Source organism: Myotis yumanensis, unplaced genomic scaffold (genome assembly GCF_028538775.1).
Source record: "Myotis yumanensis isolate MYYU_CA2020_CCGP unplaced genomic scaffold, mMyoYum1.0.hap1 SCAF_3, whole genome shotgun sequence".
In the NCBI taxonomy this organism is placed as follows: Eukaryota; Metazoa; Chordata; class Mammalia; order Chiroptera; family Vespertilionidae; genus Myotis; species Myotis yumanensis.
The window spans coordinates 206,622,551-206,648,037 of NW_027223754.1; the positions used below are offsets into that span (position 1 = coordinate 206,622,551).

The following is a 25,487-nucleotide window of genomic DNA, read 5'->3' on the forward strand; positions in this document are numbered from 1 at the left end:
AAGGTTGAGCCCGCTGCCACCCACAGCCTCCCGCAGTCACATGCACACAGCAGTTCTGAGAAGCCTGCAGCAAGGAAGCCCGCTTCCCTCTATCCGTCAGGCACAGGGCCCAGGAACATTCTGCAGGAAACTTTCTCGATGCTGACCTGAGAAACGCAGGTCTGGTGGGGTGTGCGTGAGGCCAGCAGCAGAAGAGCTGGATTTGAGTGTGGCTTGGTACTGCCCAGCTGTGCGTGCGGCCCTGCACAGCACTCAGATGCTGCTATCAGGCTCCAACAAGGACAGAGATGTACAGGAGCCTCCTGTATAAGCAGCAGGCCTATTAAAACACTTATCTACAGGGAGGGGTCAGCCACTCTGCACCCAGGGCCAACCTTACAGCAGCTCCTCACCTTAAGGTGCTCATCCTCCCCAGGCTATGAAGGGGGGAGGACCAGGGGCTGCTGAGGACTGGGAGGGCTGCAGAGGGCCCCCTCCCTCCCAACCTCAGGAATGTTGTTTGCTTACAGAAGAAGCTGGGACTTGTTTCCCTTAGCAGTATTCCAACCCCAGCCTGTGCTGATGCTTAGCAGATAAGAAAACCAGACCAGAGACGGGGCAGGGAGGAATTTAGCACCAGAACCCCCAACCCACCCCCTTTGCCCTTCCCTCCTCAGAGAGAGACCCATGGAGAGACTTCCCAGAACTCCTGAGAGTCCCAGGGAACATGAGAAATGCTGGTATGTGCCTGACTGAAGAAGGCGAGGCCTGCGGTCATTCTGACTTTGCCCTGCACCCAGCGAACCCAGAGCATCAAAAATGGCACCGGAATTTTGTGCATAGATTCCCCTCCCCCTGTATGTATAAGGAATGGGGGGTGGGTAGCTAAAGATGAAGCTGGAGGGGATAAACACAGCAGCTTACCCAGGATCTTATCAGCCATGTGGAGGAATGCAGATTTTATTCTAGGGATAAGGAGAGGCCACCTCAGGAGGTGGGAGGTAGGGAGGGTGACATCATTGGATTTGTATTTTTAAAAGATCACCCTCCCTGACCTCAATTTAAGGGGGCAAGGCCAGCCCTTGGAAAGTACCATGGATTAGCCAGGAGGGGCTTTTTCATCTAGAGAGGAGGAAAGAGTTCTATGAGGCGGCTAGGGGAAAAGTGGTTCAACGCCACAAGAGGGGCAAATGCAGCACAGATTTCACCGTCTGAGCTGCTACTCCAAACAGCCTGGCTCAGGGTCAGGAACTCTCCCGCCATGGATCTCACGCATCAGGTGCCACGCAGACCAAAGTGCCCAGAGTAGTTTCCTCCACTAAGATACCACCCCCGTCCTCAGGGCCTCAGACACATGGCTTTGGGCACAGAAACTATTCCTTAATAAATGAATCTCTTGACTAATCAATCAGGGCACAAAGCAATTACAGCTTGCAGGCAGCCCCCTTCAGAATGACAGCCCGTGGCCTTCAAAACCCAACAATCTTTGCAGCCCACCTCTCTTGTCACCTCCAGACACCCTCCATTCTAGCCATGGCTCCCGGAGGATGTCTCTGCTCCCAGACGGCCCAGGCAGCCTTTCCTAACACCCTACTATGTTATTCATCTCTACCCCCCCCCCCCCACCCCCACAGTCCACAGTGCAATCTGCCTTACACCAGAGCCACTGCTTCTCTGCCTGTCCCACCAGCGTCCCTAGAACTCCTTGAAGGCAGAGACTGTCCCCTGCTCCCTACTCAGGTGCTGACTGAGCCCAGGGTGCTGCACAGAGGGGGTCCTCAATCAGTACTTGCTGAAATGACGTGAGCTGCTCCAAGTGCTGGGTTTACTCTCACATTGTGTCAGCTGGGAACCTGGCTGTCCAAGAGTTCACCGTTCCAAAGGCAACCCCTCCTCACCCCTCATGTCTACTGTCGAAGGAGAGAGGGAGAGAGGGAGAGAGGGAGAGAGGCGGGCAGGTACATAAGCGACAGGTTAAGCAGCTCTCAATAAATGGGAAGAGGCCGGGCCACCAGCTGGATCTGTGGATCTGCAGGAAAGTCATCTGCACTGGGCCCTTGACCTTACTTGTAAAGCAGTCCATATTTGGATAGTGAGGTCATACCCGTGCCTCACCTACCTGGTAATGAATGACCTTGCACTCAGCAGTCCAGGAGAAACTGCAAAGAGAAGCAAGTAATTTCAGGGACAATATCCCCTCCTGAAGAGCAAAGATTTTGCCCTCAGACTGGCCCCCAGTTTGACAAGGCTGACAACTGGTTGGCTGCCTGCCCCGTAGGAATGTTCACCGAACACACAGAGCCTGCTGTCCGGCAGATAGCATCTCCCGAGCTTGCTGGAGCTTCCCTCCCGCGCACGGGGCAATGTGAACCATTCAGGTTCTGCAGCAAAGTAATTCCTTCCCTCTGGTCCTGCTGAGAGCACGGTTTTCCTTTCCTCAAGCAAGGGAGTGGCTTGCTGAAACCCAACGCAAAAAAGTAACCTCACTGTGAAGATGTAACTATGGGAAAGCGCTGGCTTCCTGCATCCACATCTGGAGGCTGAGAAACCCGAGGCAACATCAGGAACGAAAGACAACTTCTGAAAACCCCTGAGCCCAGAACCCACCAGGCCTTCAGCAGCGTGCTCTTCTAAGTGATATATAAATAATACTAAAATAACAGAACAGTGTAGCCCAGTGGTTCTCAACCTTCCTAATGCCGCGACCCTTTAATACAGTTCCTCATGTTGTGGTGACCCCCAACCATAAAACTATTTTTGTTGCTACTTCGTAGCTGTAATTTTGCTACTGTTATGAATCGTAATGTAAATATCTGATACGCAGGATGTGTTTTCATTGCTACAAATTAAGCATAGTGATTAATCACAAAAACAATATGTAATTATATATGTGTTTTCCCACGGTCGTAGGCAATCCTTGTGAAAGGGTCGTTCGACCCCCAAAGGGGTCGTGACCCACAGGCTGAGAACCGCTGGGGTAGCCACTTGCACCAACAGCCATCCTAACCCTAGTCTGGCTGGGCTGAGAGCTCTAAGGCCACAATGTGTTCCGGTCACTGCTGGGTCCTCACTGCCCAACATGCAGGTACTGAAGTAATGGAGTCTCCCCAAAAAGTCCTAACTCCCCAGACTCTCTGCCACCCATTCTTAAATTGCCTAATGCTAAGCCCAAGAATCCCACACCTTATTTTCCAAACATAAGTGACTCCCGTGTGGCTCATTCCCCCCTTAGCAGGCAGAGCAGCAAAGGCTCCAGGACCGCATCGCTGTCCTATTCTTCTCACCCTCCCTCCTTCCAGCTAAATCTGATGTCCACTGATCTTTATTTTGCTTCTGAGAGACATGCGACTGGTCAAGGGTCAAGAACAATCTTCCTGAATTGATGGAGTGAGTCATTCAAGTCACTCCACTAATGAGCTTCATCACTGAGAGGAGAGAGGCCTTCCACATGGTGATAAGCTTATTCATGACCTTTACAGACGGCATCTTAGAAAGCACCAGACTCAGGAGGCAGCCTGGCTGGCTGTGGAATTCCAGACCCATCGCTGAGCCAAAAGAACAAACTTTGCCGGGCTGACGTGGCCCCGGGCCTCGGTTTCTCCATTTGTAAAATGGAGGTGCTAGCAGCCACCCCCCAGGACAGCTGTGAGTTGCACAGTACAGAGTGCCAGCCCTGTCTCTGCAATGTGGTCAGAGCACTGCTCCACTCACAGGACTATTGTGAAGATCAGAATGAGCTAACGGAGGAGTGGTACTTGGTGGCGCCCTGGGCAGCCAGCTACCCTCCCCCACAATCTTTGCCTCTTCTCTCAAGAAGTCTGTGTCGCCACTGAGCTCATAATGAGTCAGTCACAGGCGCTGCCCTCACACAGCCCACTTCAGGGGTTTGCAGTCACATCCTGCCTAGCCTAACTCAACATGATTTATTCCACCCCAGGAATGCAGCTCATTTCCCAGAATTTTGTAAAGAACTTTAAAGACTGTGATTTGCAAGGGGCTCCATTTACAGGCCCAGCCGGAGTGGCGGGAGGAGACCCAGCAGCTCAGACCTGTAGGTGGGACCAACACAAAATTGGGGCTAAAAGAAACTCTCTCCAGAGCATCTCATCCTGGGGGTACCAACATTTTCTTTTTTATCTCAAGCCTCCAGTAAAAAAATAAAAAGTAAGAACTTTTTATCACAATTATACACAAGCATGTCAAACAAAATAAAATCTACGAATACATCCTATGCACTCCGATATTTGTCATTTGAATCTATTTTATTTCATTTCTAAAAATGCTGGTTGCCATCCACTAAATTTCACAACCCACCCATGAGGCTGGGTAGATGAGGCTCAGATTGATCCAGCGACTCCCCCAAGATCACACAGGGAATTAGCCCAAGCACAAGCTCAAGTCCAAAGCCGAAGTGAGGCTCGGTGGGGAACATGTTCCTCTCCCACTGCACCCACCATTTGATCAGGACCACCTCAAAGAAGCCATGGCAGGTATCCTTACCGCACCCCCTTCCCCTGCTCCCCACCCTCCCCCTTAAAAAAGAGGGGCTCAGAAGCTGGGGGGGTGGGAGGAATGTGTGAAGCCACCTGCCGGATATGGCTGAGGAAACATCCTTTGAGCACCTGGAGTGCAGGTGGATGATCACAAGGACAGAAAGAAAGAGCCCAGTTTCCTCAGTATCCAGAATAACAACAGGTCAAATCTCCAGTCAAAACATCACCACTCAAAGCACCAGTCCCAGGCCCGCGCTGAAGAGACACCCAGAAGTGCTATATTAAGTTTAATACAAGAAAGATCAGATGGTGGGGGCTGGGTGAGAAAGGTGACGGGATTAAGCAAAGAACAAAAAGACTCATGGACACAAACAGTATGTGATTGCCAGAGGGAAAGGGGGTGGGGGAGGTAGAAGAGGGGGGAAAATGCTGATGGAAGGAGACTTGACTTGGGATGGTAAACACAATACAATATACAGAAGATGTGTTGTAGAACTGTATACCTGAAATCTATAATTTTATTAGCCAATGTCACCCCAATAAACTCAATTTAAAAAAAGATCAGGTGGGCCTAGCTGGTTTGGCTCAGTGGATAGAGCATCAGCCTGTGGACTGAAAGGTCCCAGGTTCAATTTTGGTCAAGGGCACATGCCCGGGTTGGAGGCTCGATCCCCAGTAAGGGGCAGACAGGAGGCAGCCGATCAATGATTCTCTCTCATCATTGATGTTTCTATTTCTCTCCCTCTCCCTCTCCCTTCCTCTCTGAAATCAATAAAAATATATTTAAAATAAAAAAAAGATCAGGTGGGAGAAGTAGGCCACTGTACAGAGATGAGATTGTGGAAGGTGCTCCACATTTTTATCTGCCTGGGCAGCTTAAGCTACCTGTAAGGAACAAACCCTCGTGCCGATAATAGCATGCTGATCTGTTCACACACACACACACACACACACACACACACGCTAGCTCTATAAACAGGAAACCCAAAGTTCCCATCTCTCTGGATCAGTGATTCTTAACGCTTTCAGCCACCAAGGACCCCTTTGAGGGCTGTGACCCCTTGGCATACCATCTTAGGAGGCTCACAGAGACCCTCAAGTTCAGCCTAAGGACTTTTTTTACGAGCTCAAAGGGAAAGGGGCACTGGAGTGGCCTCCTCTCCGCCAAGGCAACGTGTACAAAGGCGAGAGGATCCTCTTCCTTCATTTCCTCCAGAGGGTTAAGCAGACTCTCACAAAAGAGGTCTGAGAGCAGAGCTGCAGTCCGGACAACCAGCAGTGACTCTGCATGGGAAGCGGAGGTCCCTTCCCCAGGGCAGCTCTGGATCACCCTGGACTGCGGGAACAAAAAATCCAAAACTGGACGGTGAGCCATCTCTCCTTCCTTGGGCCTTTTCTCCCGGTGCCAGGCCTGGGCACACAAGCTGCAGCCAGGGCACAGCCAACTCTCCAGAGCAGCCAGGGTAGACAAGCAGCATTCCAGAGCCGTCAGCCTCCCTGGGGAGAATGACCCCAATACAAGCCATTGAGTGAAAATAAAACCCACTTATTTCACACTGTATAAAAAAATTAAATTGCAGTTCCCTAGAGCAGGCTGTGGAAGCACCCTGGTCTGAAAAGCCGGCCGACCCCGCCGCCCTTGAGCAGGTGGTAGCCTGGCCACAGGGATGACCTCACACATCCTTCACCAGGAACCTGGCCGCTGCTTATTTGACCACCCACCAAGAATCGCTCCTTTGCCAGAACCAGTCTGGTTCCAAAGGGGCCAAGGCTGAAGCTGCAGGTGAGAGAAGGGACAGCAGCAGCCCCTGCCCTAGGGAGCTGCCGGATTCAGGCAACACCATCCTGTCCTGGGCAGCACCCTCCCCCACCCCCCAGAATGTGCACACACACGGACATGTGCACATGGACATGTCCGCACATACACACACCTCAGAGGATGCGAGCGATCAGGCAGATGTGGATGTGAGGGCTGCGGTCTCCACTCACTGGTTGAGGGAATGTTACTTAAACGTTCTGAACCTCTCTTTCTTCATCTGGAAAATGGGGATCACCAAGCCCACATTGCAGGGCCATGCTGACAACCGCTAATACTTAGTTCTGAGTGCTTTTCACCCGAGAGCGCACTAACCCACACAACAGCCCTGTGACGCAGGTTCTATTACTGTCCTGTTTTGCAGATGAAGAAGTTGAAGCCCAGAGTGTTTAAGTGACTTGCTGGCTGTTGGAGTCTGTACCCTGGAGGTCTCATCAGGCTCCAGGGTCTGGGTGCCAGTGCACTTGGCCCACAGCCTCGGAGCACATGCAGGAAGCTGCAAACAGTGCATCCAGCAAGGAGGACCAGCCAGGACAGGTAAACAGCCATCAGCCACCAATCAGGAAGGGGAAGGAACCCCCAGTTTTCCTGTCACCCAAACCAAAGCAGAAGTAGCGGTTCTCCTGGCTGATACCAAGCCCCTCAGCAACTGTTGTTTGCCCTGCAAAATTCCTTTTAACCTGATTTCTCTAAGATAACAGTGTTAGCCCGAGCCCGTTTAGCTCAGTGGATAGAGCATCGGCCTGCGGACCGAAGGATTCGGGTTCGATTCCGGTCAAAGTGCATGTATCTCGGTTGCAGGCTCCTCCCAGCCTTGGGCCCTGGTCAGGGCACATGCAGGAGGCAACCAATCAATGTGTTTCTCTCACATCGATATTTCTTTTTCCCTCTCTCTGAAAATCAGTGGAAAAATATCCTTGGGTAAGTATTAAAAAAAAAAAAAGATAAGAGTGTTGGGGTGGGGAGTGTTTATCTCCCTGACGCCTCCCCGCTGTCCCCTGTGGATCACACTGAAGAGCCAGGAATTTTTTTTTTCATCTTTATTTTTTTTTTTTTAATATATATTTTATTGATTTTTTTTTTACAGAGAGGAAGGGAGAGGGATAGAGAATTAGAAACATCGATGAGAGAGAAACATCGATCAGCTGCCTCCTGCACACTCCCTACTGGCAATGTGCCTGCAACCAAGGTACATGCCCTTGACCGGAATCGAACCTGGGACCCTTGAGTCTGCAGGCCGACACTCTATCCACTGAGCCAAACCGGTTTGGGCTTTTTTTTTTTTTTTTTTTTTTCATTTTTAAAAATGATTTTTAGAGAGTGAGAGACACCGATTTGTTGTTCTGTGATTTATGCACTCATTGGTTGATTCTTGTAGGTGCCCTGACCAGGTATCAAACCGGCAACCTGGGCACATCGGGACAATGCTCTAACCAACTGAGCTACCTGGCCTGGAGGAGTCAGGAATTTAATGAGCTCCTAGTCATCAGTGACTCCCGACCACACTAATATGGAATGTCCAGATCCAGGAACTACAAAGGATGCCTGGTAAGGCCCGGAGTGCTTTGAATCCTGCCCCAGAGCCTGATCTTTCTTTGCTCAGGTCCAGGAGTATCACATTCTTCAGATTCTTGTCTGAAAGCCAGAAGGGGGAGGGGAAGGGGGAGGGGAGTCCACTATTTCAACCTAAGAATAATTAAAGCAAGGACTTGTTTACTTTTAGGAAAAGAAAGCCTTCTTTAATACGCCTGCCCAGGGTGTGTGGTGCTCTGAAGGTCTGCACACAAGGGGCTTTACAACCTGGAATGCCCCTGGCCCGGTGTCCTCACTCTGAGGATATAGTGAGACTCCAGGCAGGCGGCTAGGAAGTGGCAGGGGGGGACCTGCCTGCCGGGTCTTCAGCCTCAGCTCGGAGGTCACTGTCCATTCTTTCCTCTGTAACATGAGGTTGAACATGCTGGCCAGAACGTGTGCAGAACTCAGGTAGGTTTGGAGGAAGGAGTAGAAACCACTGGAGGTGAGAAGTCAGAGTGCGGAGGGAGCCCTGCGAATTCCACCGTGCTCAGCATCGAGTAATTAATCCCATAAGGAGGTATTTTTCATGAGCACTTGGAGCGACCCAGCCACCTCCTCCTCACTCTGGCAAATGCGGGAATCAGTTGGTGGGCGGCAGGCTGGCTCTGGGCGGGAGGCAGGCTGAGAACAGCGTGCTGGTGGGCTAGGGAGCTGAGGGAGAAAAGCTGCAGGGACCAGGCTGACAGATTTCACACACCAGGCCGCCCACCCCCACCTGCTAAACATTGACTTGTGTAGGATGGAACAGGGGGGGCTGTATTTTACACCTGATACCATAAGCCAGTGAGGCACTGGGTCCTAACAACCACTGCTTCAATGTTGTGTACAAAAGCATGAAGTCTGCAGCCCCCAACTTCACAGACATTGTCCATATGGTGGGTTAAGTGGGATGAGAGACAGGTATGGGAAATAACCGGCCTGAAAATCAGAGGACCGGGGAGAGGATCTGAGATCTCTCACTTGCTACCTAGGGCCAAGGCACTTAGGTTCTCTGAGCCTCAATTTTTCCAGCTATAAAATGGGAACATTAATACCGCCATTCTCATGGGACTGGGAGACTTTTGTTTGACTTCAAGCTTCATAGTGATAGAAATAGATTTAACGGGGGTTGTTGTTTTTTTTAAAAAAAGGATATATTTATAGATAGCCTGGCACTATGCTGGACAAGTTATGTACAAATAAAACATATAAACAATAAAGCTAAACTTTATTTTCTCATTTTCCTCATTCCACAGACAAAGAAAGCAGGCACAGAAAGGATGCCTGGCTTAACCAACATCAGAGCTGGCAAATGGGCGAACCAGGATTAGGTCAGAGGGTCTGACTCCAGAGCCCCTGCCTATGCACATAAGTACTAGACATACACATCACGGTGGCTAAGCCTCAGGACCCAGAGGAATACAGACAGCCTTGTACCCAAAGTCACACCGGGCTAAGGGACAGCGCTGATGTTGAACCAGGGTCTGTTGGACCCACACTCAGATATGAATATATTCACCCATTTCTCAAGCATATAGTAAGTACCCACCTCGGGCCAGGCATGCACAAGGGTCCGAGGGGCAACACCTCTAATGAGAGAAGCGAGAGTGGCACAGGGAGGTGTAAGACCTTGTCGCCTGTTCTGGGAGCGTTGACAAAGCAAGGGAAGCTCTTTCCCTGGCAGCCATCCCACACTTTGGCCTGCAACTGGTATTTTATGTTTATAGTCCTGCACCAGTTTTCTCCAAGTGTCACTCCTTGCTCGTGTAAAAACAGTGTTTGCGGCTCCTCAGAGGGGAGAGCCACCTCCAAGAACACGTGGTCCAAAGAACTGTGTGGGGATGCCATCACCCCAGTGAGAAAGGCAGAGCCCCCTGGGGGCTGGGAACAGCCAGGGGGTGGGGGGCAGTCCTGGTCCTTCCTGCGGGCCCAGTTACTAAAGCACCCTGATCAGAAGTGGAATTGGGGAGCAGAGAGGAGGAAAGGGGCAGAAGGAGACTGACATTTATTGGGTTTTATTAACCATATTTTACAGATGAGAAAACTGGGACTCAAAGCAGTTAAATAAATGGGTAAAGTAGACAAGTCCTGGAGGGCTCATCCCTCACACCTCAGGGACCGAAAAAATGTTCTTGAATTAGAGAGGCCTTCACTGACACCCCCCTCACTCTCTTCTCCCCTGTTTTGGGGTAAATTGTGTACCTCCCCCCTCAAAAAAAAAGTCTTATGTTGATGCCTTAACCCCCAGGATCTCAGAATGTGATTGTATTTGGAGACAGGGTTTTTTAAGAGGTGATTAAGTTAAAATGAACCATCAGGGTGGGCCCTAATCCAATCCGCCTACTGTCCTTATAAGAAGAGGAAATCTGGACACTTGGGGGACAGCTCGGATGCTCGTGCACAAAGGGAAGACCATGTGAAGAGGCAGCAAGGGCGCAGCCATCTGCAAGCCAAGGAGGGAGGCCTCAGAGGAAACCAACCCTGCCAGCACCATGGGCATGGACGTCTAGCCTCCAGACAGTGAGAATAAATGTCTGTTGTTTACGTCATACTGTCTGTGGTACTTTGTCCTATGCCCTCACCTGTTCTGTCAGCACCTGCCACCATCCTGACCTGCCATGGGCTTGTCTGGCTGACAGAATGTAAACTACAGAGACTTTGGTGGTTTTATTCAGTCGTCTATCCCCAGCATTTGAGGCATACTTAATCAACTACTAAACCGAGTGAAAATGGGATTCAAACCCAGCTGCTGCTTCTAAAGTCACCCACTCCCTTCCCACACCCCGCAGTCTCCTTCTGCTTTATCTAATTCTCTGTTTCTCGCACCCACCTCTCCTCCTCCAATATTATAGCTGGTCAATAATTAAAAACAGTATAAACTCAAAGATAATCTCTAGCCTATAATCAGCACCAAGTAATAGTGTAAACAAGGTGACAGGAAATAAAGAAAGAAGATACACAAAGGACCTCGCCTCTGCCACCAGGGAACATCTACCAAGTGCCGAAACCCCTAGCTTAGGTTTCGTCTTATTACTAATTCTAAGTCAATATGTAAAAATAAAGTTGGGTTAAGGTGTAGGGTTTGTTTTGGGTTTTATGAGTGTGTGCTGAAGGGGGCACTGAGGAACACAGCTCTCCCAGTCAAACCTCAAACCCGAGCGGCCTGGTACTGAGCCAAATCCCCACTGCAGGCTGAAAAGGGAACTCAGAAGTTGACAAAGCCTGAAACACAAACAAGGCTGTGCAAGTGTCCCAGGGACCATGTCTGGGGCCACTCCCGGCCCCCTCATTCCCTAGGTGGGTGGGTGACAATAAGCCTGTGGCTCCTTTCAGAACAAGTGACTTCGCTCCTGCTCTCCAGGAACACAGTGGAGTTCTGGTCAGGCTCCCTGGAGCCAGGAGCTGGGGCTGGAGAAACAGGGACAGTGGGGGCTGGAAAAAGGAAAGATGCCGGCAAGGAAGCCATGTATCTGGAAGGAAAGAAAATTCCAGAGCAAAGACATTGCATTCCAGTTTCTAGACCCTGACCACCCATCTTCTCCCTCATGCGCTGCCCAGCCCACCCCTGAGTAACTCCCTTACTATTGTTAACATCTATCTGTTCAAAAGCAGCCACTAGGATTCTGAAACTTCCTCTTTGCAACAAAACTAAACTGTTGCAACTTGTTGCTACAATCCAGCGGGTAGGAGCCGCAGCACAGCCTAAGCGGCCTGCCAGTAGCTTTCAGGCATTTTGGAGACCACCCCACCCCAGCTCACCCCCTGCGGCCCCACCCTCAGGTGCCTCTTGCCCATGGTCACTGAGGGGTCCGCTCCCTGTCCACATGAGCCCTGGGAGTCTGTGCCCACTCACTTCCTCCCAGCTGTCTTTTCTGGCCCAGGGCAGTACATGAACCACTCAGGAAGGGGCAGCTGGCTGAAGATCTTCCTCCAATGAGCCCAGAAAGATCTCCCAGGTCAATGTTCCTAAGCTTTCTCACCACAAATGACAAAGTGGTTTTACCTGTTTTCCGGCAACTCAAATTGGGCATCTGAAATGCCACTTTCTCCTGGGCTCACCTTTATCACAACCCACAACACCAGAGTGAAGTGGTTTTTCCCTGGGCCTAGAGACCATAAAGCCCTGAGGGCAGGGCCTGTATGTAATGTCGCATTCATCTACCTCCTAACCACCTAGAGCAGTGATGGCGAACCTATGACACGCGTGTCAGAGGTGACACGCGAACTCAATTTTTGGTTGATTTTTCTTTGTTAAATGGCATTTATATATAAAATAAATATCAAAAATATAAATCTTTGCTTTACTATGGTTGCAAATATCAAAAAATTTCTATATGTGACACGGCACCAGAGTTAAGTTAGGGTTTTTCAAAATGCTGACACGCCGAGCTCAAAAGGTTCGCCATCACTGACCTAGACAGTGGTTCTCAACATGTGGGTCGCGACCCCTTTGGGGGTCGAACGACCCTTTCACAGGGGTCGCCTAAGACCATCAGAAAACACATATATAATTACATATTGTTTTTGTGATTAATCACTATGCTTTAATTATGTTCAATTTGTAACAATGAAAATACATCCTGCGTATCAGATATTTACATTACGATTCATAACAGTAGCAAAATTACAGCTATGAAGTAGCAATGAAAATAGTTTTATGGTTGGGGGTCACCACAATATGAGGAACTGTATTAAAGGGTCACGGCATTAGGAAGGTTGAGAACCAATGACCTAGCAGTTTCTGTCCTAGAACAAATGCTCAGGACCTATTTGCTGAATGAATGAATTTCCAAAACAGTCAATAAAACCCAATAAACTTTCTGGCAATGTAAATAATGCTTCTTCTCCTCCATTAAAATAATAAGTGTGGCAATATGATCAGAAAGCCCAGAAAGATGCAAACGGTGGATGGGGTGAGGGCAAATCTTCTCACCAGCTTTGCTATTATTGTTTGAGGTATACACAACACCCCCCTTTTTAAACTCGAAGGAGGAAACGCCCCCTTTTTTAAACTCTAAGGAGGGAACAATTATGTTTCTCTCAACACTCCATGATATATCTCCCCCAAGTCCTCCAGCTGGAAACGGCATGCTGACCACACACCCACAGGGCACAGGCAGAATTCCCAGCAGCCACTCAGGAGTTAAGGACCTGGGAGTGGAATCCTGCACTCCCACATTTCCCAGGAAATGGCCAGGGGAAAGGAGGCCTCAATGAGCCATCTGAGCTCTGTAAAGACTGGGACAAAGGGCTGGGCCTAGAGCTCCTAAGAAGAGGAAATCTTTTACCAGCCCAGTGACTCAGGGGACCTTGGCAACCTGAATCACCCCTGAACAAAGCACCGCCAGGGTCTGAGCAACTGAACAAGGTCCCAGCCCTTCTTCCTGGATGTAGTATGCCACGTCTCTAGCTTGCAATCAGCTCAGATGCCGCCTCCTCCAGGAAGCCTTCCCAGACCCTCCTGAGCCTCTCTCCCCACCCCCCACCCCACCCCCGCACTCTAGCTGGCAGGACACCATCAGCTCCTGGAAACTGCTTCCTTCCCAGCCCCAGCCCAGTGCCTAGCACATAAACTCTGAAGAGCGGATACTGAACGATGGTGGACAGATGAACAAATGAAGAAAGGAAGGAATGCCAGTCTGTTGGATGCAAGTGGGCTGAGGTCAAGAAGAGCCCAATCCTTTCCGATCCGCCATCAGCGGTGGGGTCGCCGCCAAGATGCAGATTTTCGTGAAAACCCTCACGGGGAAGACCATCACTCTCGAGTTTGAACCCTCGGATACGATAGAAAATGTCAAGGCCAAGATCCAGGATAAAGAAGGAATTCCTCCTGATCAGCAAAGACTGATCTTTGCTGGCAAGCAACTGGAAGACGGGCGCACTTTGTCTGACTACAACATTCAAAAGGAGTCCAAGCTTCATCTTGTGTTGAGACTGCGTGGTGGTGCCAAGAAAAGGAAGAAGAAGTCGTACACCACTCCCAAGAAGAACAAGCATAAGAGAAAGAAGGTCAAGCTGGCTGTCCTGAAGTACTACAAAGTGGATGAGAATGGCAAAATCAGTCGCCTTCGTCGGGAGTGCCCTTCAGATGAATGTGGTGCTGGGGTTTTTATGGCCAGCCACTTTGACAGACATTATTGTGGCAAATGTTGTCTGACCTATTGCTTCAACAAACCAGAAGACAAGTAATTGTATTTGGGTTAATAAAAGACATGAGCTAAAAAAAAAAAAAAAAAAAAAAAAAAAAAAAGAACAGCCCAATGGCCAAGATGGTGGCAGGCCCGCTGGCTGGCTGGCTCCCTGGTGAAGACCGCCAGGGCCCGGCCACCAGCAGGATATACACTGCCCGGCGGCAGTCTTTTCACCTGCCCTCCCTTAGGACCAGCCACACACATTTGAAAAATGACCAGTTGAGGTTAAAGGTGAAGTCCGTAGCCAAGGCAACACTATCGAACTGGCAACCTCTCTCTGAGTAGCCAATTGCACTAGAGAACAGGAGGCCTCATTCGGCCACCGCCCAAAGTCTGCTCCTTTCGTTAATTCCCGGTCACTGGTGAGAGAGGGCCCAGGGACCAGCCCATCCCCTCACTGTCAAGCCCCGGAGTGAAGGGCATCTACAAGGTCACACCGGGGTCTAGAGTCAGAGCACCCATGTCTGAATCCCTGCTCAGTCTCCTCATCTACAAAATGGGGATATTTTCCTACCTCATGAAAATGAGGCAAGAAATGAGATAATTCAGGTAAAAGCACCAGCACAGTGCTCAGTAATATTTAACTATTATAATTATGAGTACTAATATTAGCAGAGCTGGGAGGACTTCAACCCGGACCTCCTAACTCCCAGGCCAGTGCCCTTCCACCAGAGCCTCTTCCTTCTCCGCCCACCATCCCCATCTCCCTCCACCTTCCAGGCAAGTCTAGCCTCCAGGAAGCTGGCTCAAAGGCTCAGAAATCCCCAGCCACTCAGCATAGTACGACCTGTCTCATGTGGCAAATCTCTCTCCCAGTGTCCCTACCCACGGTTAGAGGACAAGGAGACATTCTCTGCCCTCTGCCCTCCGGCCCCACTGAAGCCCCACCAAGCCTGGCACAGTGCAGGCCATGCAGCAGGGGCCCAAGGAGCCTCAGTTATTGACTTGGCAAAAAAAAAATTGAGGTCAATACTTTCATACCCAATAGTTGGCTCTTAAATATTAAAAAATAGACCAAACCTTTAAAATGGCTCCCTGCTACCACCTTCCTCGCCCCAGAGATTTCCAGACAAGTAAGCACCTTGCATCCAAATTCTGTAAAATGGAGAGGTCACTACTAAAGGGCACTCTAAATCGTTGGCTGCCTGGGCCTCCGTGTCCCCTGGCTTACAGGCAAAGGTACCAGTGAGACTTAAACTCCGCTCCTACAACGAGGACCAGGGGCTGACTGAGCCAGGCACTGGGCAAGAACCTGGGATCCAGAGAGGGAGAGAGCCCGCCTCCTGCCTCCAGGTCTTCACAGTCCAGTGGGTTCTAAAATCCTCTTCCCCTTCCAGCCCAGTTAGATGAAGTCACCCAAACTGTTCCAAATGCCTGACTTTATGTTTATCAGACAGGAAGCTGCCTTCTCCAACCCAGTGACTTAAGGCAAAACACAGGAAACGCGGCGGCTTTTGAACACAGACAACTCTAAATAAAGGTAGTGCTTTGCAGCAAGCTTTTTTAACATGCTTCAGCCAGCTCATAAGCAGCGCAGACGTAACATGTTGAATTATATTGTGTGGTTAGAATGCAAAGATTGCAAAAGACGTAACACGTTGAATTGTATTGTGTGGTTAGAATGCAAAGGTTGCAGGCATATAGGCCTAACCAATGGGCACAGACAACAGGGGGGTGAGGGCATGAGTGGGGGGGGGGGGGGGCAATAGGGGGATAAGGACACATATGTAATACCTTAATAAAGAAAAATAAAAAAAATAAATTTAAAAAAAGAAGTATGTTAGGAGGATATAGAAAACATTGTAAAAAAAAAAAAAAGAATGCAAAGGTTGCAGGCCTTGAAACCTCAGCATCCAGCCCAGGAAATCTTCTGGCAGGTTCCTCAGTCACCACACCTTGTTCTCAAGGGGACAGGCTTGTGAGACAAATTGAAAATCTTTAAAACCTGAACATGTATTTTCTACCATCTGATGATGTTGGTGATAACATAAGAAAAAGGAGGAAGAAGGGGAGAGAAAAAAGCACCACTTCACTTAACACATATTTATATGTTAATTACAACAAGCCTAAAAAGGCAGGGATCTCCATGGTGAAGAAACTGAGGCTCCAGTGTTAACAGTTAGGAGGAAAGGTGGGGGTCTAGCCCTAGTTCCATCTGACCCCAAAGCCCTTGTTTTGGTCCCTCTGCTATAGGTCTCATGCTGAAAATACACAAATCGATCACCCCAGACATTAAATTACTTGAAATGACTAGAAATGAGGACTGGCTGAGGAACACTGGAAAGCCAGTGTCTCTCAGAAGGGCCCACCCTGCTGCCTGGCACCACCCCATGTGAAATATTGATTTTTGAGCTGTGGGAACTTTCAGCCTAAATGGCCTGTCCAACTGGAAGAAGTTCAGAGAAACCCGAGAAACATCTCCCACCCTATTTCTTAATCCCAGTGCCCACCCCCCCCAAAAAATGAAAAAGATTAAGGGTGGGGAAGAATAGACTCTTGAGGAAAGATTAAAGGAGCTAAGTATGTGTTGCTTGGCTAAACAGCGCATAAAAGGGATGATAACAGTTCAAAACACTTTTAAACGAGGCCACATAATTTTGAGAAAGGCACTGGGGGTGAGTGAAACGAGGGCCAAAGCTTTCTTTTACCAACTCGCAGACAGATGAGCTTGGGCAAACCACTCCTTTTCGAATTAAGAGAGAAAAATTACACTGTCCTTAATATCCCTTCCAGCTCGGGCATCCTCTAATTCTCGGTAAATTCAATAGGGAGATGTTATTGTTCTGTTGATTTTTCTTTAAGCATTAGAGTTAAAATGAAAGGAAAAGAAACCTAAGACACATGTTCCCAAACTGTAAAGAAATGTCCATGGAAGTGAGAAGGGACCTCCCCAGAGGCCCCTTGTTCCTCTGGGTAGTACTCTAGGGCCCTGAGGACGAGGACCCCTGAGAGGCACGGAAGCAAAGACTGGCTGGTGGGGGAAGATCAGCTCCACCTTCAACTTCTCCAGCGGCTCACCCCAACCTGCCCAGGCAGGAAGCCACACCCTTCAGTGGCAAGTTCCAGAAGGCCTTGCAAGGCTCCCTCCAGCCTCAGCAGGAAGGTTCCTAGTGCAGTAACCCACCAGCTGAAGAAGAAGGTACCTACAGACCATGCCACTGTGAGACTTGGAGGGTCAGGCTGGGGGAAGCTCCCAAGAAGGCCTTGTCCTCAGCCCAAGGCCAGTCAAGAGCTTTTTCTGGGCCCACCTGCCCAGGGGCCAGGATGTTGTGTTCCCTTCTGGGTGCTGAATCACCTCGGGCCTGAGAGACTAGTCAGCAGAATGGGGGCCTGAGAAATTCCAACAGAGCAGCCAGCCTCAGTTACTTTTTAAAGAGACATGCATCAGACCCAGAGGGCAGCTCCCCTCCTGCTTCCCAAATATTTGGTACCACCAAAGCACGAGGGGCAGGTGGGGGCAGAGGGATTTAGCAGGCCAGGGGATTTGGCAGGCCAGCATCCAGCCTTCGAGCCCATGTGGTGGCAGGCCCATTTTAGACATAGGCTCATTCCGTATACTCATGGGTGACTCATGCCATTCCTCCCGGAGGCCGGAGGCTGCCTGGCTGGGCACAGGCCTGGCAGAGACCCGGAAGGGGTCTTCCACTGCCTTTGCCACAGAAAAGAGCTAGCTCAGCAGGGAGCGGAGCTGGCAGCTTCTCCGGTACCCACGCCATGCAAGACGAAGATGGGCTTCCTGAAGAAGGGCATGGGGGTCCTCCAAGTCAAAACGCTCTTCTGATCACATTTTCTCAAGAATGTGGGCCTTTCCACTGTTAATACCTAAGAACCGCAGGCCAGATGCCGGAGGGATAACGGGATGGAGTGGGAAGGGGCACACTAGTGACTGAAATGACCTTTAGGTTAGAGGACCCAAGAGAATACAGGCCTAGTATAGACTTCTGGTCAGGTAGACTGTCCAGGAAAGGACTCCAGGTAATTTGGAGCCAGCGGAACTGTGGAAAACCTGGCAAAAGGTCATCCTGAAATATTTTCCAGACATTTACAGCAAAGAAAAGCAATCATCTACCATTTTCCAGAATATGAGGGAGTGGATCGGAGTAGACATTTGTTAAGGGTTACTCTGGTGATAATATGACATCATGGAGAAGAAAACAGTACCCAGAATGTTCCAACCACAAGAGCAAGTCAGTCAATTCTTAAAACCTTCCCTCCTTCCTTGCACACAGTAGGCACTCAATAGGAAACTTGGAATCTAGAGCAATGCATTTTAAAACTGAGACCTACAAGATCGGCCAGCAGACCCTCTTCTTTTTATAGGTAATAAAAATAAGAAAAATTTTAAGTTTTTTATGATTTAAGGGTAATACATATAAAAAGGCATTTAATGAAAAATAATGCTCACCCCACCCCCCACCCCCAGTCTCACTTCCTGGGCTCTTTCAAGAGGCAACCACTATTACCAGCATCTCAATATCTTCTCAGGCACAGAACCAAGGTGACATAGCATGTTTCACACAAAGGGACCGCCATCTATACTACTTCACATCTGGTTTCTTCCACTTACAACATATCCCGCAGAGCATGGCCTATCAGTACACATAGATCGACCTCGTTTTTTAAAGGGCTGTGAGGACTGCCACTGTACAGCTGTGCCATGATTTATTTGACCTTTCTGATGGACAGTGAGCTTGTTCCCTGTCTTTGTCTATGACAATGCTGCAAACAATATCCTCAACATTTCCTCTTGCACATTTGAGTTGATCTGTGGGGCGCATTCCTCGAATTCAGACAGAAGGACTATGCTTTGACAAATATTGCCATCAAACTACCTTCAAAAAGGAGAATTGTGCCTAGCCAGTTTGGCTCAATGGATAGTCAGCCTGCTGACTGAAGAGTCCTGGGTTCAAATCCCGTCAAGGGCATGTACCTTGGTTGCAGGCTCAGGCCCTGTCGGGGCACATGCAGGAAGCAACCAATCGATGTGTCTTTCTCACATCAATGTTTCTCTCTCCCCCCTTCCCTTCCATTCTCTCTGAAAATCAATAAAGAAATATCCCTGGGTGAGGATTTTTTTTAAAAAGGAGAGTTGTTACAACTCATATGCCCATCGATGGAGCAGGAGAGTACCTACGAAACTGGGGCATATTGGAGAAATTAAAATGACTGAATTTCGCCCTAACTGGTTTGGCTCAGTGGATAGAGCGTCAGCCTTGGGACAAAAGGGTCCTGAGTTCAATTCCCGTCAAGGACACATGCCTGGGTTGTGGGTTCGATCCCCAGTAGGGGGCGTGCAGGAAGCAGCCAATCGATGATTCCCTCTCATCATTGATGTTTCTGTCTCTCTCCCTCTCCCTTCCTCTCTGAAATCAATAAAAAAATATTTTTTTTAAATGCCTAAATTTGTGTTTTCCCCACCCTCTCATGCATAATTAGTGAGCTCATAAACTGGTGTGATGTCTTTGTAGGCAATAATGGCATTTTCTACCAAAATCAAATGTTCCCTCAGCTAGAACTAGAAGTCAGGTCCCCAGACACTCAAGGCTCTTTCCATGCTACCCCTTGGCAATGTCCTAGACTAGAGCACTGGAACCATGTTTTAGAGCTAAAACTTGCAGTTAGTTTGTGCACCTTCTACCCAGGCCAGGGCCCAGAAATGAGGCTGCTCAGCACAAGCTCATCAAGTGCATCCGCAGCCGTCAGCGGATGGGCCCCAGGACCACTTGTGCTTTTACCACTTAGGCTCCAGAGGCCACGAGTGCTGCACACACACACGCACAGGCACCAGCACACCTGTTTAGAAGTAGAAAGGGCACTGAGTCAGGAGCCAGGAAAACCATCTACCCCTCCTCTTCTGTTTCCTCCCCTGACAACCCAGGGAATTAAGACGGAACGTTTACATTATTTTCTTAAAATTTTACATAGCCACTCTACATACCTTACATAGGCCCTTTCCGTTCCTTATTCCTTTTAGTTCTCACATCTCACCCTGCAGGGGAGCTGTCATGATTCCCACATGGGTTGTGTGACTTGCCTAAGGTCATAAAGCTAGTAGTGGCAGGGTCAGGACTGGAGCCTTGTTCTGAAGCTCACAACCCCACAATCCTCAGCTCTAAGAATGGGATTCTGTAAGTCACAGGAGCACCACTTCCCAGGGGCAGCCAGGGCTCCACTCAGTCACTGGAGGACCTGAGCCCAGAGGCTCAGTGCACCAAGGGTTAAGGCCGAGGCAGTGACTCTCTGGGGCTACACAAAGAGAAATGCACTTCCTGCCCCTGCGGCAGGGATGCTCTTTAATGCTCAGCAAATTAGGACGTTTGTTTAATTAAGAGGACACACAGATTTTGTTATTCTAAATATTTCTGGGACATGATGCTTGGGAGGAAGCTGTTAAGGCTTGGATTTTTTTTCTCTTTGCTTTGGGTTTCTCTTTCTCCCCCAAGAGAAGCACTAGGCCCGCCTCTGAGGAAAACAACAGCCAACCCCTCCTCTCCTTTTGAAATAAAGATGTCAAGCTGGTAAGGGCTGTCTTAAGTACTTTACTGAAGGATTAGCTACAAGAGGAAGTGAAGAAAGCACAGCTAGCCTGGTCTCTAGCAATACGCTACCAGGCTACACAACAATGCTGCATTTTTCCTGTGCTTTTTTCCGTTTAAAAAGCTAACAGATCCTTGTTTTGTTTTTTCTGGATCAAGAACAGGCGAAAGGCAGGCTGTGATTAACATGCATCCTTCATCCTGCAAGAGAGTTGTCCCATCTCCAACCCCCGGGGTTAAAAAGTTTAAAAATAAAAAGACAGAATGCCAGGGCTCTGACCCTCTCTTTCCTCTCCCCTCCTGTGCCCCTCAGACAAGCAGCCACAGAATGCACCTCTCCGGCGGCCCTTCCCCAAGCAGAGCCTGCCAATCTGGGCACCTGGGTCTGCCAGCACCTGGATCTGCCCACAGGCACTGCCAGGACTTGCTGAGTGTGAAGAGTAGAGCTCTTTGGTGTCACCCCACAGCCATCTGGGGGGCACAGCGGCTCTCAAATTACACTGAGCAATCTCTTGACGCTTTTAATTACCCCTCAATTACCCACTAAATGAGTCCTCGCTTTCCAACACCCAGTGCTTGCCCTGTTTGCAAACCGGCACTGGGCTCCTTCCTCGAGGCCCGCTTCCCTCCTGGCCTCAGACAGAAGTGGCCCCTTTTGGAATTCCTCGAGTCCTTTGTCTATGGCATGCTTGGGACACTCATCAGAGGCCTCCTTTGTATTTCAGTCACTGGGCCACTATTTCCCCTCGAGGGCTGTGAACTCCTCAACGGCAGAGGCCTATGGGTCTCCCAGGATGGGCTGGCTCCTTTCTCCGAATCCCCATGACTCACAGGACCTTTCTGGGGTCTCTGTCATCTTCGCCTCACATTAGAGTCATCTACAAATTTGTCTCTGCTCTCCCCTAATTGCCCGAGGGCAGGGGCCAGGTCTTACTCAACCTCACACCCCCCCTTACCACCTGGCACAGTCCCTGGCACAGAGAAGCCAGTTAAATATTTGCTCAATTACACATCTATGTACCCTCCCCTCACTCCCAGCAGCCTTGTATATAAACTAACTAATATTAATCGAGTGATTGTCTAAATGAGCCTTAAAGCAGCCTCTCTTCCTAGAAAAAAAAAAAAAAAGAATAACCAGGTGAGTTACCAGGAGGGCCTCAAACAGTGGCAATGGCCACAGTGTTGCAGCAAGGCGAAGGCTCTCTTCCCCTTCCAGTTACTCAACAGTTACTCTGAAATCCTGTCAAACCCAGAACCGAGTGCAGCGAACCGAGAAGCGACTGGGCCTCTCAATTGCCCAGCAGAGGAAGCCACGTGTCTCCAGGACCTGGAGCTTCCCAGGAACCTTTCTCCCGACACCTGGTTGCTGGGTGGGGCCGCAGACAGCAGCCCCGGCACTCACCCTGCCCCCGCCGCCGCCACCTCAAGGCAGCCGGTGAGGGTCCTCCGTTTCTAGGGATGGAAGACGGGTGCAGCCCTGCTCTGGGCGTGGCCCCAGGACAGGATGGGGTGAGGACCTCTGCACGGGAAGTGGGGGCTGCGGGATGTAGAAAACCCCAGATCTGGCCCAAACAGGAACGATGCAATCGCCCAGGCCCAGTCCTAAAAGCACACGATCCAACTTCCCCCCCCACCCCGCTCGGCCACGCCCGGGTGGGGCGGCCCCAGGTGCGGTGGAATCAGGTGCATGCCCGGGAGGCACAGATGGCTGCGGGCGGTCCCGGGCCTTCTTCTCCCGGAGAGAAGTCAAAGGGTGAGAGTCTGCGGGGGCACTGGGAACTCTTTCCTGCCTGGCAGCCCGGCGCCCGCCGGTCCTCCTCCTGCAGGCGCCCGCCGCACCTCTCCCCGTGCCCTCCCCTGCCCGACCGCTCGCCGCCGCGCAGAGGAGGAAGTCGGGAGCACAGGGCGGAAACCGCGCCGAGTGCAATGTCTGCGGCGGGGCTGTCCGAGTCTGACTCAGGAGGACGCCCTGACAGCTGCCAAACGGTCCCCGCCTGCCCGTTACCTCCGTTTCGGAAAGGCCTTAGAGAAAACTTCCAAAGGGGCCGCGGCCCCGAGCCCACCCCCCGCCCGGGTCCCAGGGACAGCGGCTCCCCGGAAGGGGTTAAAAAGTTTGCCCAACTTGGGCACTGGGCGAGGCGAGGGCGGGGCGCGTGCCCGGCAGCAGGGGGAGGTCGAGGCTCCCCGGTGCCCCGCCGGGAGCGAGCCAGGCGGGGGTGGGGTTGGAGGAGATGAGGGGTTTCCGGGGAGCGCTGGCCACGACCGCCTCCCTCGGCTCCCCGAGGCCGCGCTGCCAGCGGCGGCTTCCGAAGCGAGCATCGCGCCGGGGTCCCGCTGCCCCTCGGGGAAGGATGCGGGGCCAGCCCGGCCCGCAGCGCTCGGGTCCGCCCGCCCGCGCCGGTCGCCGGCCGCGCCGGGGCCGAGAACCGCACGCCGGCCCGCCGGCCAGACGCCTGCGTCCCGTCACCGCCGTCCGCACCCGCCAGCCCGGGGCGGGACCAATTGGTGGGGCTCGCTCACCTGAACCTGGATCGGCCCCGGGGAACAGGCGCTGCTTCTCCCGAAAAGGCTTTCTCGAGCGCTCGGGCGACGGCGGGGTGGGGCGAGCGCGCGAGGCGGGAGCTGCAGCAGGTCAGCCTGGCTCTGCTTCCGTGCCCTGCCCAGGAACCGCGGTGATCTGCGCGCCTCACCGCACCCGGTCGGCTCCTCGCTGCCTTCCCGCCCCGCCCTTTCAGCCGCCCGCCCATTCCTCGCGGCGCCGGCTCGGAGGCGGAGCCTGGAGGGACGATCCCGCCCTCCTGGCTGTCTCACCCACTCCGACCTGCTCCAAGTCTTGATGGACATACATTAAGCCTATGGAAATCTATGGGGGCGGGGCTTCTGCGTCCAGATGGGTGGGGATTCATCCGCTCCACCTCTACGCTCTCTCCACCTTCCCCCGCGCTCCCTAGGCGGGAGCCCCGCCTACTAGGGCGGGTTCAACGGACAGCCAGGTTCCAGGGGGAAATTGACACAGAACGAGTCCAATCAAGAGGAGGAGGCCCTCAATTCAGGACTGGGATGTTGGTGCCTTGCCTGGGCGGGGGCGGGGGCGAGGTCGGGCGGGAGCGGACTGGGAAGGTCCAGGATTCTGACACCCCGCCCCGCGAGCAGTTTTCCCTGTCCCATGTCATCCTAGCAGAAGAACAGATATTAAGTACCATATATGGAAAAAGTGCTATTTTACATAATTATGATGGCCTGTGGGGCGTACAAGGACTCAGCCTCGGATTCCCTGTGGGCGCCCGGAGTTCGATGTTCGATTCCTAACCCTCTCCATAGACGGGGCACGCTTGCCTTCCTTCTTTCAGGCTCCAGACCTTTGCTGCCTCGGGTTCCCACTGCCTGGAATGCCCTTCCAAGCCTTTCTTTCTCTCCACGTGTTAACTCGCACACTTCCCTTTTAGGTATTTGGTGCAAAATATTTTCTTGGGTTTTTTGTTTGTTTTTTAGGTAGGCAAAGAGCACTTGGCCAATACAAGATTTTTTTTTTAATTTTTAAAAGACTGTTTACACTTATCTTTTAATCTATCTAGAATTTATGTTGATTTTGGAGGAAGAAATCTAATATAATTTTTGTAAAAGCCAGTTGTGCACATACCATTTTCTCCACTGACTTCAGGTACCACCTTCATCACCTATGGAACTTTTATATGTTTGGATCTGTTTCTGAGTTGGATCCATTGATCTTCCTGTGTGTTCCTGTGCCAGTTCCACAATATTTTTTTTTTATATTTTATTGATTTTTTACGGAGAGGAAGGGAGAGGGATAGAGAGTTAGAAACATCGATGAAAGAGGAACATCGATCAGCTGCCTCCTGCACATCTCCCACTGGGGATGTGCCCGCAACCCAGGTACATGCCCTTGACCGGAATCGAACCCGGGACCCTTCAGTCCGCAGGCCGACGCTCTATCCACTGAGCCAAACCGGTTTCGGCGTTCCACAATATTTTAATGAAGGTAGCTTTCTAATACATTTTATATCTAAGAGGGCAAATTTCTCATTATTCTTTCCTTTTGAAATTTTCATGCTATCACGACTAAACTATCCTTCCAAATGAACTTCAGAAAAAGTTTATGATCTAAAGGCAAAAGAGTCCTGGCTGGATAGCTCAGTTGGTTAGAACATCCTTGTTCCAATACATCTAAGTTTCGGGTTTGTCCCTGGTCAGGGCACATACAAGAATCAACCAATGCCCTAGGCGGTTTGGCTCAGTGGATAGAGCATCAGCCTGCGGACTGAAGGGTCCCAGGTTCGATTCCGGCCAAGGGCACATGCCTGGGTTGGGGGCTCGATCCCCAGAAGGGGACATGCAGGAGGCAGTCGATCAATGATTCTCTCTCATTGTTGATGTTTCTATCTCTCTCTCCCTCTCCCTTCCTCTCTGAAGTCAATAAAGAAATATATTTTAAAAAAAAAAAGAATCAACCAATGAATGCATAAATAAATGGAACAAGAAATTGATGTTTCTCTCTCTCCCTTCCTTTTTCTCCCCCCTTTTTCTCTCTCTCTTCCTTCCTCTATCTCTAAAATCAATCAATAATTTTTTTAAAAAGAATGTGATTGTGGGAACTTCTGTTTTTTTTTAAATTGGAGAAGTATACAGATATGGGTTTAAAAGTTGTTTGCAACATTGTTTATAGTTGTTAAATATTATAAATAAATGTACAATATAATGAATCACTTAAAAATTTTTTGATACATCCATATGTTGAAAGTCATTAAAATGTTACATAGATTTGTATTTACTGATTTAAAATGTATTAAGTGAAGAAAGCACTTAGAATGCTGTTGTAGCAGGATTTTATTTTATGCAGTGTGTGCCTCTGTGTGTGTGTGTGTGTGTGTGTGTGTATGAGAGAGAGAGAGAGAGAGTG

General features: G+C 50.3%; 2 protein-coding genes across 2 annotated transcripts in view; one reads left to right on the top strand and one right to left on the bottom strand.

The window, feature by feature from the left end:
• Positions 1-23,257, bottom strand: part of MYH9 (myosin heavy chain 9) — an 89,718-nt gene extending 66,461 nt beyond the window's left edge. Inside the window, exon 1 of the mRNA XM_070411039.1 lies at positions 23,090-23,257. The gene's annotated coding sequence lies outside the window, so the exon portion shown is untranslated. The remainder of the gene's footprint in view (positions 1-23,089) is intronic.
• On the top strand, positions 13,516-14,086 carry LOC139005765 (ubiquitin-ribosomal protein eS31 fusion protein-like). The gene has a single exon (XM_070407977.1). It carries the CDS (start codon positions 13,561-13,563, stop codon positions 14,029-14,031), a length of 471 nt encoding a protein of 156 aa, XP_070264078.1. The 5' UTR covers positions 13,516-13,560; the 3' UTR covers positions 14,032-14,086.
• Positions 23,258-25,487: the final 2,230 nt, after the last annotated feature.

Bases quoted from the DNA above. Each gene is read 5' to 3' on its own strand.
- LOC139005765 (XM_070407977.1), top strand. From the start codon at position 13,561: ATGCAGATTTTCGTGAAAACCCTCACGGGGAAGACCATCACTCTCGAG.